Source organism: Myripristis murdjan, chromosome 7 (genome assembly GCF_902150065.1).
Source record: "Myripristis murdjan chromosome 7, fMyrMur1.1, whole genome shotgun sequence".
Lineage (NCBI taxonomy): Eukaryota > Metazoa > Chordata > Actinopteri > Holocentriformes > Holocentridae > Myripristis > Myripristis murdjan.
The window spans coordinates 14,530,421-14,549,296 of NC_043986.1; the positions used below are offsets into that span (position 1 = coordinate 14,530,421).

Below are 18,876 nucleotides of genomic sequence, written 5' to 3' on the forward strand. Positions count from 1 at the left end.
TTCCTTTGCTGTCACTAATAGGCAGTGTCCCTACTTCCATGCCTTGTCTGATCTATACCATGGCCACTGATCTGTGAAGACCAAGCAGACAAAACCAGCGCCAAACTGGTACCATGTTGGCTCAACTATGACCTTCATCTTTTCAAATAAATGGTCTCATAGGATATCAGATGATGAAAAGGCATTTTGAAAGTTGTCAGGGCACAGTTGTACTGAAACGTAATAAGAAAATCAACCTGGCTAGATGTGCTTTGTGTGCGTCTGGATACTGTAGGTAAACTATTTCAAGAGTGGGTGATGTAAGAGAGAAATGGTCATCATTTTACTCTCTGATATAGCTGGCTTTTTAGGACTAGAGAGGATATGTGATCTTTGATATATTGATGTACACAAAACAATGAATGTGGAATGAGACACGCTTCAATACAAAGATGAAGACTTGAAGGAAAAAGGACACTAACAGTTGGAAAGGGGACACCCACATCAATGTTAGCAATGGGGTGTGACTCATTGGTGATCATCCCGTTGGCCCTAGTATATCAAGTTAGTGGAAATGTGGGGCGGGGTTTCACAGTTTTCTTGTCAAAGATGTTTTCGTTGTATATACTGGACATCACAGTACTGATGGTATTAATCTCTCAGTGGAGCCACTGTGATTACTTGACAGCAGACTTTTCAGAACAAGTCGCCTTTCCCTTGTCTGGCGCATTTCAATTTGGCACCCTCGAGATTACTGCCCTCATGTTAAATTCCAGACAGTTAGTAAAAACGCCCCACAATGAAGGAAAAAAAATCAAGCTTCACAGCGGTCTCATTTTATTGAGACAAGATTAGTGCACACAAACCACTTTCCTTAAAAAAAAAAAAAAAAAAAAATACCATAAATTAGGAGAAACAAGGAACAATATAAAACAAGCAAGGGAAAAAAGTGCATGTTAACCTTCATGGTTTACACTGCATCTTTTTATAGTTTACAACTTTTTTTCATTGTTGTTTGTGTGTCTATTGTCTGGCTTGGTACGTGTCATGTTGATGACAGATCTCTAGCTCGGATGGATGTGTCATGCCTTTGGGTGTGGGGGTGAGATCCAGGCTGCTTCCCTGAGTTGTGTTCAAGTCGACTATTCAAAAAACATTTTAATGTTGACAGAGTGGGTTACAAGCCTAAAAACACGGACGTCAACTATGCTAAGTGGCACAACTTAAGGTTTACATTTGTGCTTTTGATCAGAGCTGTAATGATTTTTGGTGATTGGCAGTTAACCCAGAGTTTGCACCTATATGTTGATAGGTATTTCAGAAGGCGTGCAGGAGGTGAATTAAGAGGAACCAAAAGCTCAAGAAATAAGCTCTTAGCTACAGAAATCCCTGGAAAAAAAATTCTTCCTGTTAAGGAAAGTAAAAGTAACATTCTATTCAAACAGACTGCAAAAATATATTCTTTTCCATTTTTTTGTTTGTACATCATGCCAACATAGTTTGTGGGTTATTTCATTTTCATTGGAAAAAAAGAAATAGTAAAATTGTCATCTGCAAATAGCATGACTGAAAAATCACATCTAACCAAATCCAGAAGCGTGCAGTTCTGTACAAACTAATTTGTACACAATAGCTTATCAAAATGTTAACGTTGGCAGTTATGTCAGCCCTTCCAGTTTCATCAGCTGGAAACTAATAAGCATTTAAGCTAGCCCACTACTTTAATATTTACAAAATAATAAAAAAAAAAAAAAAAAAAAAAAAAAAAAAACCTATCTAGCTCCTAGATATAAAGGGAGGGAAAGCCTGGTATATCAGGGGCTGTTTTAAAACCACAAGGATCCTGGCTGATATGTATGTTTCAATGTCTACTTCATCCTATGGCAGTGAGAAGTCATCTGTTTTGAGGTATATTATGCTTGCAGGTGTAGACGCGGCTTTCACACTCTGTCGCACGTTTCCCCTAAATGTCATCTGAGTGAGAAAAAAATGCATCTGTTCATCATAAAGTGCTATATATTAAATGAATTTTAAAAAAATGCAGCAAAACAACTGAGCTGCGGTTGAAGTACTGTTCTTATTTTTTTAAAAAAGCTGGTATAGCTAATCGCGCTATAAAAAACATGACATTTAAAATCAAGCAGTGGTGCTCAGTTAATTTTTGTCTCCCAGGGTGTGACATTTCTATAAATTCAACATCTATGCTTTTAGAGGAAATCCACCATAAAACAGAACTATTTCTTGGCAGTTTAGCCTGGTTTTGTTCACATAAAAATCCCATCCCAATGTTGAAAGCAAGAGTACCAAGTCTCTAGATGTGATCCAGTAATGTGTTGGTGCTTCTCATTGACAGTGAACAGAAGAATGAATTTATGGACACCATGTCAGCTCCTAGGAGCCCTTTCTGGTGATATGAGTATAAAATCTGGGTTAAAAATATTCTTAATTAGGCATTAAAACTTACATAAATATTCACCCTCTAATTCACTTTCAATATAGCAGCTTCAAACAGGATCTCTTGATAATATCACTGATTAGAAACTGGGATTCTTTCGATTTTAACTATGGGACAGCATTGTACATATTGAACTGTACAAGGAATAAGATATGTTGAATTTAAGATATGTTGTGCATAGATTCTGTTTTAGGCTGGATTAACAACATCTCACATACTGTACAATAAACAATTTGTCGGGACACTTGGTAGTGAAGTCTACTCCGATCTCAATTGATGAATTATTAATGGCAGTAAATCTGACCTCATATGCTCCCATCTTATGCCTAAATTTTCACAGGACGGCCCCCATCCTGTACCATGTCCTTGAAGGAAGGACTGCGTTGCTACATTGGAACTGAAAGTACATGTTGCCCAACCCTGGGTATCCCTCCCATGGAGCTAACCACTTGAAAATAACATTTCATCTCCAATCCAACCAACCTGGCTACAGTCTCAGTAGGAAACCCCCTTTTCCTTTCACTGACAACATACATTCCCCTTCGTAACATTGTAGTATATTGAGCATGAAGACCTGGCTGGTGTATGCTTTTATGGGACTCCCACACCCATCCCAAAAACAAAACCTTGTTCAACTCACCCTCACAATTTTGCAAAACGGAAACTAATATCAGCCAGTTTGGCAGGTAGCTCGTGTTTTTCTATCCCACTCGCGCCACCATGCTGCAGTGTAAGCTAATGCTGGATGGTGGGGTCGGTTTGCATTTAAGGAGTAGAGGTGGAAAGACAGGAGAGTCAGGGGAGCAGCCTCAGATCTTTGTATTTACGGAGGGAGTTAGCATGAGAAATCTCATGTGTATGTGTGTGGGTGTGTATGTCAGTTTTCTGTGGTTGTGGTTTTGTTGTATGTGTATGTGTTCTCTGTTTGTTCAGCTCCCATTTTGCATTTAAAATCCTGTCTTTTTTTCGTGTTTATGAGTGTTTGTAAAAGGAATGTCCATTGCCATGTGCACATGTGCATGTATGCAGGTTTGTGTGTGTGTGTTTGTGTTAGATATGTATCTGTTGTGTTAGTGTGTGCATGAAGCTGTCTCCAGCTTACTCAGTCAATAACTTGATCTCGTTGGCGAGGAGGGTGTTGAAGTTGTAGGCAGGATCGGGGAGGTCAGGGAGGCCAGGTAGCCCGGAGAGATCGGGCAAGGCCGGGGCCGAGGCTTGGCGGGGGGGAGACTGCGAGGGCTCCGCCAGCTCCGGATCGCTCTCGCTGGAGGTGGAGCCCACGCTCATGTTGCACACAGCCTCTGGCAGCGACCCACCACCAGCAGGCACTGGGCACACCTCCGGCTCGCTGCTGGTCTCACTGGTGCTGGACACAACAGAGAGCAGGGACATCTTGCGGGTGAGGCGGCTGGGCAGCAGGGACAGGGCGTAGTCAGCCACAATGCCTGCCACATCCATGCCGCAGGCCTGGTCGAAGGCAATGAAGCCCACGTTGGCATTGGCCTCACACACTACAAAGGAGCCGTCGTTGAGCTGCAACAGGTCAATGCCACACACATCCATGCCAAGGATGTTGGACACCTCTGTGGCGAGCTGCTTGCCCTGCTCGCTCAGTGGGCACATCATACCTACACCACCTGGCAAACCACGGAGGCAGAGAGAGACATCAAGCTGGTTAATACCACAATCTGTTGTTCATTCAATGTTCACATAATCTGAGGTTACAGAGTATGAAAACTTTTCATCCATTTCAACAACTGTGCAGTTCAATGTCACATAATCAAACCCACTGACTATCACCGTGTCACATCTGCCTAGAAACTGCATGTCAACAGCATGTGACATCTGTTACATAAACGCAGAATAAGCTGATGACTGATGTCCCAAATACGCCACAGTGCATTATAGCCTCAACCAGGGCAAAACTGCACACACCCTGACAACGTTAAGTCAGTTTGTCATCAGCTGGAATGCTGTGTCATTTAATGTCTCTGGGTAGGCAAGACAAGATCATTCTTTAAGCACCCCCCTTTTTTTTTCTTTTCTTTTTTTAAGCACTCCCCCACCCCCCCAAATACTGTATTATGCGTTAAGCCTCAGTCGTATGTTAGAGTAATTTTGGAGGGACCAATCAGATTATTGGTTAAAAAAAAAACATGCCACAATACAAGAAAATGCAAAACTGTTACATGATAACAGAACCTTTCATATGGGGTTGATAAATCATAATTAAAACAAAAAGAAACATAACATACTATAAGAAATAATTACATTACAAGGACCAATTACAGAATGAGCTGAGGCACTTGTAGTGAAGAACCATTTCTCTAAGGTGGCTTAGTGTATGCCATCTTTGACTCTCAGGCATCTACCCACCCAGAGAGCAGTTGCTCTGCATGCGTCCATCAGTGGAGCAGCGTAGCATGGACCCAATGACACGGCCCCCCACTAGGACCACGCGCACGTCACGGCCGTGCGACTCCTTGATGTACTCTTGGAACAGGTAGGGGGCGTCATGGCGGATGAGATGACACAGATCTGACAAGTGGTGCTTATCGCGGGCCAAGAACACAGCCTTGCCTGGGAGAGGGAGGAAGAGATGAGGAGATGGAGGAAATAGAGGACTTATATGGTCACGCCATCTGTCATGATAAACTTCTTGAACTAGTAAGATTAAACGGAAAAAAATCACACCCTGGGCCAGTGATTGGTTTACCTTTACAACTTGCTGTTGTAGCCTGTAGATTTGAACGTTGTATACATATCATGCTGTGCCAAAAAGGAAACTCACACATCAAGAGGTTTTTTTCAGCATGGGTGTGTTAGAGTAAAAAGTTCACAATAAATACAATAAAGATAATCGTCCAGCACACTGTTCTCGGAAACAATGTACCCATATTTTTTCAATTGCTGTTTCAGTCCCATAAGGAATTTCATCAGAGTGTCAAACATGACAAGATGTTGACATGATTGTTGGCACTCTGATGAAAGTCCATATGGGACTGAAACGTCAAGTTGAAATAAATCTGTGTACTGTTTGCAAGAGCTCTGTGGCCCGGGACTACTGTCTTCAATGCATGCCATGTTAAAATACACTCCCACCATGGGTTGGACATTTGTGTAACTTCAACTGAGGTTAAATAACTTACTCAAAGTTTAGCTGACACCTAGCTGCTTCTGCTGACAAAGTCTTTATCCAAGACAAGTGTGTTAATTCACATCCATTTCCATCCTCATGTAATGGTTAGGACAGTTGCTTGGGGGGCGGGGGACATAGAACTGCCTCTCACGGAGGCTAGAAGATGCCTGTTTTAATTAGCATAGTTTGCCTCTATCTGCTGGCTGTCAAGCCCTCTGACCCTTGTTCTAGCACCAAGGAAAACTATGTGAGTGTTGTGTGTGTGTGCAATTGAGCACGTTTATGTATATGTGAATGAATGGCACTGAGATGACAGGTCTATCCCAACTGGTCACATCATGAAGATGTGAAGATGGGCAGTGGCAGGCATGATGTAACACCTCATTTCTCAAAAACAAGACAAGCATGAAGTCCTGGTCTTGTCGTTCATTGAGCTGGGCATGACACTAACATTATCAGAGTAATTGGTTTCATTTCTACTTGGAGATGTATGCTAAAAATGTATGCTCTGATGGTAATGTATGCAGTTTGTGGAAAACAGTATCTGCTAAATGGCATAGGTTCTGACTTCAAAATGGTCAAGACAGCTGACCACTGAGGTATAGGATCACAAAGAGCCTCACCTCTAAACAAGTGGCCATGGCAATCACATTCAAGATCTAGCAGAGATGTACTAAGACCCCTGAGTCTCAAGATTTTAACACAGACCACAGACCTTTCTATTTGTTCATCAGACGGAAGGAAAGCTGGACTTTAGCCAATGTCAACCGTCAACCACAGAGGGGAGGAAAACAACTGCGGGTGCTGATCTCCATAAAAAAAAAAGGGTCAGCTTAGATTTGACCAACGGCTGCTTTCCTTAACAATGCCTTGTGATGGCAGCCTGGGCTGGCCAAAGTCCATTGTTATTCCTTTACACAATGGCAAGTCCAGCCGAGTGTCGATAACTATGAATAGGAAAGGGCTAATGGGTCAGCAGAGCCCAGTCAATCTCAAGAAAATGTGACATTAATGGCAAGAGAAAAAACTTCTTAGGCAAGCCTGATGCGAATTCAAGCAGAATGAAAAAACTGGGTCAATTAGTTAACTGGGACCAAAAATGGTGAACCTAGCAGCCATAATCAAGTAAAAGACTATATAGTGATTAGGAGCAGTACCCTGCTGTCATTCTGTGTTTACTTGTTGCAACACCACAGTCCTAATCATTTTACATTACACTGATGAATTTCTTATAAGGGTGGACTGGGCTGCCATTAGGGACGTGCAGTGTGCAAACCAGCAGTGTTTTTGAGGTGTGGTGTAATGACCAGAGAGGCTGAAACAAGGGGATAGTTTCACTGTCTTACCTCTGTGACCTCGTGCGTTCTTCACCACCACCGGGTAGCCCAGTGGCTCTGCTTCATCAATCATCTTACGAAAGTTGTCATGTCCTCCTGGGAAACACCATCACACACAAACAGGCACACAAGCACGCACGCACACACAAATACATACCCACGCACAGACGTGTAAAATATGCTGAAAATTGTCCTAATTTTGTTACCACGGTTCACACATTGCAGCTGACAGAGCCTGGTGGGGGGCAGTGGAGGGGAAATGTAGTTTGTCGCTATGGGAACGGTAGTAACTCAAAACAGCAAGACTGTGGGAGTGCTATGTGCTCACACTGACTTCCCGTCTTGATTCATGACTGAAACTGAACAGTGAATGATGTGCATTAATACATATATATTAATTTTAACCAGACATCTGGCATCAGTTCATAACAGAAGCTTACAGGAACAGATTTGCTCCAGCTTTCTCTTTGGTTTGAGAGAATATTGAAAAATGAGAGAAAAAAAAAAAGGCAGGGTTAATAACTTGCTTGCTGTCTCTGTCTCTCTCTCTCTCTTTGTGTGGGTCTGTCTGGTCTTATCTGGCATTCAGTCAGGGGACCAGATGTGAGCTGCCCTATCACATGGCTTTTCCCAAAAGCACACGTCCACACCGATCCACATGTGCTTTCAGTGAGAGTGGAAAGGAGACAGAGAGAGCAGAGAGGGAGAGAGAGCGCTCACCAAATGTTAGACTGGGCCCAACTACGTCACAAGCTGCTAGGGTGGGGATCAGGAGGGAGGGAGGGAGGCAAGGGCATCTTTTATTCTCAAAATCATGAGGGGGCGAAGGGGAGGGGCCTGTTACATAAGCGCTCCAGCCGCTCTGCATGCACCGCCTGGCCTACTGTGCAGAGACAAACGGAATTTAGGGCAAATCCCCCCCTCCTCTCTCTCTTTCTCTCTGTCTGTATCCTTCTCTCTTTCTGCCCTCACAAACACCACAGCATGGGTTTTTTGGAAAACAAAGAATATGAGGTGTTTGTCGTCTGCTTTGTGGCTGACTTTTTGGTGAAATAAGTAACAAAAAGTGTGTTTTTGTGGTCTAAAACCTGTATGCTCACACATCCTGCCTTTATCAACAGTGGCCTGTAGAGGATATATTGTACAAATGGCAAGGATTTGTGTCTTTGTGGACAGCTGCAAGGCTTCATCTGGGACTGAAACAGGGTGTGCTATGTCTGCATTTAGAGAAATTGCAGCGGATAAGTGATTGCCTGATTGCTGGAGTATTAATCTGTGTTATAGAGCCACAGGTGGGCTAGCAGCTGTGATGTAACCTATGTGACTGACATCCAATTGAGAAAAAAAACAAAAACCTGCACTGTTGTATGTTAAGGTTGAGACAATCACTTGGACATATACGATGCACCAGTATACAGTGCACAATTACTGATATTTAAATAATGTTTTATCCCACAATGCACAGAGTAATGTAGTTACTCACTGGCCAATATCCAGCAAATTACCCATACCAATACTGTATTAATCAGGAGTCAACATATTTTGTGAATAAAATTTCTTTCAGTGCTTTTCGCTACTCTGCTCATTTTCCCTTTTAATTGGACAAAACAAAAATCACATGATCACTGGTACTGAATATCAAGTACCACAAATGTTAACTACAGGTGAAAACATACTGTCACAGAGCTGGACATAAATTCTTCTGCAGGCACTTAACATAATGGAACCAGAATTACTTGCAATAAACATTATTATCCACTTTCACACTGAGTGGGTCTGTGAGGCTGCTTATAATTATATATAATTGTGGTATCAAAGTTGTATTATAAAGTATTATTTCATGTGCCTCTGCTGTCACATACCATATTCAGTCTAAGATAAATATGTAGAGGGAATGTTTGGATTTACCATAGGAGAAGGTGTCAGGGAGAGGCACCCCGTGTCCGGCCAGCTCCTGAAAGGTCCAAAACTTGTTGACGCAGTTGAGGATGGCCTGGGGCCGGTTAATCAGCCGACAGCCCATCTTCTCCAAGTGGCGCAAGACAGTGATGTCACTGTCTGACTGCACCCAGGGGGTGGGCACCCGCACCACGGCCACCTGCGGATAAGATGTCACCACTTCCTGCTCCACCCGCAGACCTGGGGGGAGGGAGGGGGGTATTGGTGATTGGAGAACAAAGAAAAAAAATGTTCATCATAATGCTGAATATTGAATTGCCAGTGGTTTGCCTATACAAATTTGAAAAGTCTCAAAAAATAATTCCCCTAAATAAAGACTTCACCAGAGCACTAAATCATATTCTGAGCCATTAGATAGAGGACTTCACTCATCCAGCCCATTTCTGGCAAGCTTAGTCGATACCCAAATGCTGGCTTGCAGTCCCTCCTGGCCATTTCACAACCTGAGCAGCCATTGTTTACAGGTCCCATTTTCTAAAAAAAATTACAGGCCATTAACAGTAGCTGGAAAAACTGTGCAAGTGGTTTGTGAATTCTGGAATCCCTCGACTTTTGTAGCTGGTGGAAAGTTTCCTGCTCTTGTGGATACTGTGTTTGTGTACACCGCTCCAGCCATCACCAAGCAGCTCTGACTGGGAGTTGGTTGGGTAACAGAGCCAGCAGAAGCAGTGGCACCGGCCAGCTCCAAGGCTGGCCGGTGCCACTGCTGGTGTAAAGCCCTGAATTTGGACCCAGCCCTGCCTGCCGCTCTGCTCATTTACACACTGCCCGTATCCATAGACTCCCCTGTGGCGCCGCCAGCTCCTCTGGATACTGGGCCAACGTTGGCTGCCTCTTTGACTGAGAAAGAGATGTCCCCACTAATGTACTTAGAGCACCCTCAACAGTACTTTGTCTCAATGTAGGGCAGTGGGGTAGGGAAATGTCTGATGCCCAAGGGAGTATGACTTGATTTTAATCAAACAAGAACACACAACAGGGGGAAAAGTGTCACAAATAACCAGCCATATATGTAAACAAAGGTGCTGTTTAGCGTGAGTCAGCAAAACTTCTGGTCATTTTAGCCCATAGCATCACTTACAGACCATGCTTTCATTTTGGCAGAATTTTTGATGTTTTTCAGTCTTTTTTTTTTTTTTTAAATGCAATATTATTTTAGTCTTGTGGTTGCCATTTGAAATTAATGACATTATTTCATTGTGAAAATTAACTATTTCCATTTCTCGGGTGCTCGCCCCTTTCAACATTTATTGTGCAAATGTTATTTAACTAAATACAACTGGTTAAGTGAGTATATATTTGAATTGGTAGCACAGCACCTAGCAGCCAAATGATGACACAAAGGAGAGACTGGGAAACAAAAACAATGCATCATGTGATGAAGAAATGAGGCAGGCATGACACTGAAACTAACTTTTTGTTCTCCATGCCACAGGGATCTGGCAAATGCCACAACACCCCAGCCACGTTCACTCTCCTCTACCAGCTAACTAGATCTGCACAATAGAATAAGATGTCTCAAAGATGGCTGGCTATTTATGCGCCAAAAATGGGTGATAGAGATGGCAACTTTACCAGCCACAGCCAAAGATTTGCAAGCACTTAACTGGTGTTAATTTCTCATCCTGGACGAGAAAAGGAAACACAGACAGAGACGGCTAAGAGGGACAGATGGACAGGAGCTGTAGCCCAACAGCTCATCGGGAGAGACAGATTGGGTGATGATGGAACCTAAGGAGATGGGGGGAGGATGCATAGGGGAGGAAGGGGAGGGGACACAGTTGTCACTGACACAGCACTTCACCTCTGCTGTGACCTGATTTTCAGCCATCTTACAATCTCTCGGCTCACAATAGCGACAGCAGCACTGGCAGAGATCAGCAGAGGTCTTGGGAAGCTCAATGTTTAGTGCATATGTAATGAGAAGAGATGGATGGGCCGGGACCGAGAGGCTTTACTGTGGGTGGGGCACAGCTTGTTTTTAGACTCAGCTGCGGTACATACATCTACAAGGGAGAATGACAGAAAGGCAGAAGACATTAAAGGTCAGGGATGTCTTTTAGCCTTAATGCAGGGGAAGTGAGGCGGGGGGAGGAGGCGCCTAGGGTGTGAAGGCATGAGGAGATGGCCCTGCTTGCCACTCCTCCCTTTCCCCTTTTTCCTCCTTGAATCTTAGTTTACAATCAGGAAGATTCACTGTCTCCCCACCTCCATTCAACACTACACACACTGCTCTGATTGTGCAGCCATTGAGCACACTGTGAGTGGTGTTACAGTGGGAAGTGTCAGGGGACGTGGTCTCATGTTTCTTGACAGACAGTATTCACTGTTCACAGTGCTTGTCTCCATCTCCAAGGGAACCAAACAGGGACCAGTGAAGCAGCCGGATGAATTAGTCCCATTCATTTGTGCGAGTGTTCATTTTGCACTGTACTGTCCATCATGTGACCGTTTCAAAACATTCAGAAAACCCTCATGACCGCTTCAGTCTGTGGCGAACAAAGACAACACGAGCTTTCGTGCGGTAACATCTAGCTTTAGTGTGGGTTTAGGCTGGGTTATGATTACTCCTCAAAGTTTTTTTTTTTTCTCTTACTCTAGACGAAAGGCCTTACAGTGTCATGGTACAATGGGGCTGGGTGAGTGAGTGTTATTTTCATTCTGCCTGACAGAACTAACAAGCTCCATAACTGCTGAGTAGAGGGGACTCCTGTTCCTCTTCAGCATTCTGTGCATACCGGTGCAACGTCACAAAGCGGGTAATGCCGACACATGCTGCGCCAAAGTTTGGTTGGCCGGTCATGCCAGCCCTGGACACAATCTCAGCCATGCTATGAGCTAGCAGAGGCAGAGCAGCACGTTTCCCACTATTCCCTCTGATCTGGGCTGTGCTAATGCCACCAGCGGTCTCTCTGCATGTCTGCATGTCACCAGTGACACATGTAGAACAAAAACACACACTGTAGGCCTCCTGTCAGCCCAGAAAAGTCTTGTTCATCAGGCACGGCAGCTGGTACACCAAAAATTTTACAAGCCACTTTCATTACATTACCATTGCCAGCTAGATTTTTAATATGACCATCAAATGTCAAGTACCTGCATGCCGATGTGACTGGTAGGTAGGTTTAACAAGTAAAACAAATATTTATCAACAGTTTGGGTATCGATGGTGGGGCATTTCTCAGACCTAACATGACAAAACAGTGTGAAATTCCCAATACCAATACATATGTGAACATGTTCAGCACACATAAAACTGGTACTGAGGAATTCTCGAATAGATATCTCCATACCATAGTAATTGTGAATTTTATTGTGATTTTGATTTAGGTGTTAGGTGCACAGTAAGCCTTACTTTTAACTCTCTGTGTGTTTTTGCTCTAAATGTTTTCTGTAAGGGAGTGGTTGCGGTTGGGGTTGAGCCTAGACAGCACTGCCTAGCAGGCAACTTTCAGGGTAAAAAACAAAAAAAAAAACAAAAACAAAACAGCATAGTCTTGATCTGGATTTATATTCAGTATGGGAATGTTTTAAATTCAAATACATTCTAGATTTTAGACAATAAAGCATGGTATACAACAGTGGTAATAACAAAAATGTTAACATACCAAACAAATACCATAAATACGTAGTAATAATATACTTTTTGTTCTGTCTGTATAAATGAGTATCATGAGTTATGATTTATGCAACTATAGGGTTTATACTTAGGAGTGGAGGAGTGACTCTATTCTCTCCTGCCAAGCCCTGCCCAGTGCTTATTTTTATGTTTATAATAAAATACAGGGCAGAAAACATTTTGTGTCTACCAACCACAGTGACTGGAACAAACCAAAAATCCACCAGCTATTTTGACCGTTGTTTTACCGGAAATCTCAAAACGATGCCTGCTTACCTACCAAACTAGTCAGCAGAATCAGCGACCTTTACTTGGGTAGCCTGACATAATTTGGCTGATGTCTCTTTCTAACTTTGTAGTTAGAAAGTTTATGGGACACATTAACAGAAGTATCAGTATTGCATAATCGTGTAGGAAAGAATTTTAATTACCCCAATATGAAAGTAAGACATGCGCTAACCTGCAGTCTCCTTCTGCCACAGTCAGTGTTTGCAGTACTGCAGCACTGTTCACTTTCATTTTATGAAGCTAGAGATAAGGCTTGGATCTGTTAATCAAAGAGCAGACACAGTAGTCTTTGGATAGCACAACTATGACATAAACAAATAAGGCAAGTACTTAAGTTCAGTGCATACACGGTAGTCTGTTTTGCCATTTGAGCCAAATGAGAATCGATGAAAACACACACACACACACACATTTCATTCATCGCACTGTGGCAAATTAACAACCACCAAAACAGTGCCTTGTAAGTTGTGCCTCAAGACACTACACTACCCTCCATTTTAAAGTTTATAATCTATACTAAGAATCAAGTTTAATAGTAAGCCAGTTTTCCGCACTGTATGGACAAAACCAGCCACAACTTTCAACTACTTGCTGGTAATTAAATTTTTTCTGTGAGGTGTGTTGCCTAATGTGACATGTACTGTAGCTACATCCTACTCTATTTGGAATAGGATATAATGGGCTCATATTATCACCATGTACCAATAGGCCTAAATGTTTTCTGACCAGGCCTTTTTTCATATCCAGGGCTATGTACTGTGAGCTGCATTATCAATACCTCATAAAATGCAAATGCAGCTGTTCCAGTCACCTGGGCACACATAGAGAACCTGGCTGTTATCCTGAAACTTCTGGTATGTTCTATCAAGTCACAGCCCTGAAAAAACCAGGCAGGCACCCTTTTCATATTACATTTACATATAAATTCAAATTATATTTATTCAGTACGTATAGCATTTAGCTGGACTTCTGACCCACATCAACCCACAGTGAGTGCATCAGTGTTATAAATTTAAGTTGCTATAATCATCAAGACTGATCAAGTCTCCCAGGATGCCCATATCCACCATAAATTCATTTGAATAGCATGCAATAATAAAAATGGCCCATTTAAAATCCCCTCTTTATATTACCTGTTTTGTGTACTGTGTCTTATATGATGACACAAAGGACTCTTCACTTCTAGCCTAAATAAACAGCAGTAAAATATTAAGACTGATTTGGCCACGGTCAATCTTCGGCTGATCAGATGTTACAGACATGCTTTATGTTTTTACCATCTCCAAAACATCAAGACATCACCTTTTGAATTGGATGTAAGGAAAACTTAAGAGCTATGCTGAAAAATATCATTCTGCATATCAAACAGTCTAATGGCACTGTCTCATCAAACAGGGGGTCTTTCCTTGGTGAATAATCAGAAGCTAAGATTAGGATTACAGGAAGCTTGCTAACCCCACCCCATGTGTGCTGTTGATAACACAATGACACAGTCACATGGCCGCTGGTAAATTAAGGTTGTGAGCATGCCTTAATGTTCCTGTATGCTGTTCAGTGACACGGGGGTGTTGCATTTATCATCCTTGGTTAAAAGCGTGCCCACTGGTATGCACAAGAATCACAGAGGAATGTGACAGCAATTCATATCCTGTTCTGCTCCAACATTTCTGACCACACATCATGGGATGTGAAATGCCTCTGGCTGGGTGAGCGCTGGGTTTGGCCCTTTCTTATGTGAGAAATCATTTTTGGTAATCAAAACATAATAGTCTGTGTGTTTCCTTGTGTGCCTGTATGTGTTCACACCAGCTCCTGGGGACATAGTGAACCCATTAACTTCAAAGTAGAAAGTGATATAACCTGACTTGAGGTTTTCAGAAACCACTGAAACACCAAGGTGAAAAATTACAATCTTACATTTTAAGCCTTGCGACACACTCTAGCACAAAGTATTCAATAACTTCTTGTTTTGTTTGGCTTCCATTCATCATTAGTCAACAGCTTCAATTAGACAGGTGCAGGCATGAAAAAACTCAATATGTGTCATAAATAAGAAATTCAAATCAGTCTATCCATTTTTAAACATACTTCCTGCTATTTACTACTTAGTCTTACAAAAACAGATTACATCCTGTAAACTGTTATAATCTGAAGATAGCTTACAACTAAATCCAGTTTATTACATTGCAGCGCTTAACCTCTTAGAATGTGTAATTTACAAAAATGAACAAAATGAATGAATAAATGACTAAGTAAGTAAGTCAGTCAGTCAGTCATTCCAAACAGAGACCTCCAACTAACTTGACAACGAGGCTAATATTCATGCATAATTACACACAAGATACACTGGCAATGGACAGTGAACTGGTTACCCTAACATAAGGGCATAAATGGAGACCATTTATTGCCTCTGGTAGGCCTATGCTAATTGGCTAGTGACCAACTTTCATTAAAAACAATGTGCATGCAGAATTTCACCCTTCCTCAAGTCAGTGTGGATATGCTTATTACATGAGATTGTTAACTTTACATTTAGATCAAGACAGTGCACCAATGTCTATTTGGATTTCGCATGGGAAATACCATCCAAGTTCTGTAACTGATGCACTTTTAATGTGAGGTTTAAAGGAAATGCTGATAATTCATAACTGGATACAGAGTACATTAACATACGCCTAACCACTCATATATTGTGTTGCCCTCGCTGTGTGATAAGCTTGCAGCATGGTCAATCTATCCACTAGCCACAAATCTATGATGTCAAGCTCTAGGGACTAGACCTATATATGTAGATTTGTGGTCAGCACAGATTAGAAGTCAAGCTAGCCGCCTTCCTCTGACCTACAGGCTGAGACAGCTGTCTACCTACCTATGTAGGACAAAGCGCTCTCCTGGATTAATTAGGATCATGCAGTGCCTACATAGCAATAAAATCAATCAATCAATCAGTCAGTACTGGCCTACTTTATAAAACAGATTGAACCCAGTAAGCAAATAGCAAAAGCCTCGATTGTTTGTCCCACTTTTTATGAAGCCTATTTTATGAGGGAGGTTGTCTGTGTTCAAGGAAAATACCATGAGAAGCCAGCTTTGAGACTTGTTTATATTAGCTTATACTAAGGCTGTCCTATATAAGACACGTGGCATTCCACTTAAATACTGCATTGCTGGGTTTATGCTGAGACGATAAAATACTGCCACTGGGCTGTAGGCCTGACACATGTGGCCTGTGAGGAACAAATGCTAAATATATTTAACTCTGAAGACCAGCCCAATCACGCACACATTCAGCCCATCTATTTTAGAAATTACTCCACCTCTACCAACTCCAGTCTACACAGTCTATGTTAATTGACACTTACACACCTCTCATCAGGTGACACGGCCCCACTTCATACCTACCTGACAAATTCCATGTGCATCTGCTTGCTCAAAGACTATTGTTATCATCAAGCTATGGAGGCTTTGTAAGCTCATGAAATGTTTTTCTCCCAAAACTGAAACTAAAAACAGAAACAGAAACCATGACAGACAGCAATGCTAAAAGTCTGCAGCAGATACAAAAAAAAAAAAAAAAAAAAAAACATTAAAAAAATCAATGCTTGGTTAAACAACATAGGTAACATACCAGAACACAGAACAAGTTGACATGTTATTTGTCCACTTTGTGAAACATGTTTACATTAAGTCTTTCCAATGGCCAACTTTAACGTTGTTCATGGTTGTAAAGGGGCACTTTAACCTGCAAAGCATCATCATAAAACCCACAACTAAAGTCTAACAGATCATGCAGTGTGCAGTAAAATTACGTCATTGTAATATGCATGAAAGGGCGAGTAAAAAAAAAAAAAGTGCCTCTGCCTTCATTATAACTGGACTTTTAAACTAAATTCATAGGATGCTTCAAAGTGCAGAGGTAAATCTTATCACACACACTCACACGTTTAAGCTGAGACTGCAAGGCATTCACTATCGTTTCATCTGGTATCTCTCCTCTAGGTCTGGAGGCAGTCTAAACTGGAAAGTGGGTTAGGCGGTCACGGCCATGGTTACACTTCGCTTCCTTGCTAGCAGGCTCGCCGGGGCTAGCCCACTCCTCGCCTACAAACACAGCGGCTCCCAAACAATGCCCGCTAGCTGTTAGCTTGACCGTTAGCCGTAGCACACTGAGCAGCGTGTATACCGCATTATAACACAGCTAAAACACAGTAATACACCGTTTCCAGCCGCACATCGACCGGGTAGAATAATCGACTGATATTTACCTAATTGTCCGTCGCTGATGGTGAGAACTATTTCGTCCATGAGAAGGGAGCGGAATTCAACATCCTCCTCGGCGCAGCGCTGTTTCAGTGCCCGGAGGATCTGAACTTGGGGGTACTCCTGGCTGATACGCCGGTCGGTGACGAACCAAACCCGAGAGCACATTTTGGATGCGAAGTGTGTTGGGGTCGAGTAAATAAAAAAAAGAAAATCTGAGTGGAAACAAGCGGTTGTAAAAGCGGAGGGTGGGGGGCGGCAGGTGTTTGGTAGCAGCGCGGGATCCGGGGGTCGGGAAGTGATGATGGGAACAGCAACAGAGATGCTCACACAATGGAGTGCAGCGGCTAGCGGTGCGATCCGGCTGTAATGTGGCTGAAGCAAGACCACGGATGGAGCCAGCTAGAATAATCAAGTTTCGGTACCACCTTTGCCTCCCTTCATTTGCAGGCTTCCTCTCAGGTCTCTTCTGAACCCAGATAAGCAAACCGTGCGGCTACAATCAAACCTAACGGTATTTTACGCGCCGTACAAAGTTGTCTCTCAGGTAGGAGATGCAGCTCTTGGCACTATTTGCCCGCCAGGGCAAACAAAGCTCCAGCTCTGACGCGTTATTTCCTCCACTCGTCGTCTCGAAACTACCAACAAAGTTTTCTAGTGAACACAGCGGTCGGCTGGCTTTGCAAACCCCAAAAAACTAGTAGGTTTATCACAATTCAGCTACCCCCACGACTAACCCCCCCTTTGCTTCGTTTGGCCGCTATCCACGAGGTATCGGTGCTGAAAAGTGCACGCTGTTTTTAGTGCTCTCTCACGCGCCTCGTTTACAACTCCACTCCTCCGCGTTCCCGCACAGTCAACAGGCCCTCCAATAATAATAGCGGATTTGCAGCAGCGATCGACCAATGGCAACTCGCGGAGCCACCAACACATGCATGCGCCATCCTCGCTGTCCAATCAGAGAGCGGAAGGTGTGGGCGGTATGTCTCTCTTCCAGCCAATGGGCGCGTGGAGCAGAGGAATCAGTGCATGCACTCAAAGATGCTGCACGCGTGTTGTCTGTGCACACGAGTCCGCGCATTTCCCGAACCGGTTCAGACCGGGCATTACAAGGAGGTTTGGCGAATACCAGTGGCCCTGTCTCTATGCCGAAGTGGCAGAAAATTACAAGGTCACCACAACCAGCCTGTGCCTTCCTTTTAGTCTTTTCTTTTCTTTTATCTTTTCTTTTATTTCCACACTCTACATCTAATTTGTAAACAAAGACTTTTCTCCTTAAAACAATCTCTCATGGGGTAAGGCTAATCTGCTTTCAGATTGTGACTAATGTTTATCACCGCCATCAAAAGATTTGTTGAGTGAATGAGTAACCCTGCGCCGTGGCTGCAAAACACTTCAGTGTGTTATTAGGGATAAATTATGTGACCCCCCTCCCCCTCTGTGTCTGTGAGAAGACAAATGGTCACGATTGCCTGACTGTGGCCAAACTGTGCGCAAAAATAGTCTGATTCTCCTGTCTCACACGTTAAAGGTGCGCCACAGCCCACACGTTCACCAGTGCTTTAATTTGCCATGAATTAGCCGAATGCAAATAATTCCTGACAGGGCTTTAGGCTCGCTTTAGCCTGGCTCCCTTATTCCAGCAGCACCCCAGCTACGGAAAGCCAAGTGGGTCAAGATGGGCAAAACATCAATGTGGCGCCAGACCAAACACATCCTCTTGATGTGTGCCGCAAAGCCAACAAGCTCGCCTTTGCTGCTGCTGCTGCTGCATGGCAGGCTCTCATCTTAGTTTCCACACACACACACACACACACACACACACACACACACACACACA

The 18,876-nt window shown here is 43.1% G+C and overlaps 1 protein-coding gene across 1 annotated transcript; it reads right to left on the bottom strand.

The window, feature by feature from the left end:
* Positions 1-871: 871 nt before the first annotated feature.
* rimkla (ribosomal modification protein rimK-like family member A) lies at positions 872-17,808 on the bottom strand. The gene is made up of 5 exons (XM_030054921.1): positions 17,042-17,808; positions 8,819-9,049; positions 6,920-7,006; positions 4,811-5,014; positions 872-4,071 (listed from the first exon to the last, which is right to left on the bottom strand). Exons 1-5 carry the CDS (start codon positions 17,202-17,204, stop codon positions 3,533-3,535), a joined length of 1,224 nt encoding a protein of 407 aa, XP_029910781.1. The 5' UTR covers positions 17,205-17,808; the 3' UTR covers positions 872-3,532.
* Between the last annotated feature and the right edge of the window lie 1,068 nt (positions 17,809-18,876).

Excerpts from the sequence above, each read along its gene's own strand:
- rimkla (XM_030054921.1), bottom strand. The coding sequence starts at position 17,204 with ATGTGCTCTCGGGTTTGGTTCGTCACCGACCGGCGTATCAGCCAGGAG. Across the intron at positions 7,007-8,818 it reads CCCTGACACCTTCTCCTATG|GAGGACATGACAACTTTCGT; the intron begins GTAAATCCAAAC and ends GGTGTTTCCCAG. Across the intron at positions 4,072-4,810 it reads GCAGAGCAACTGCTCTCTGG|GTGGTGTAGGTATGATGTGC; the intron begins GTGGGTAGATGC and ends GTGGTTTGCCAG.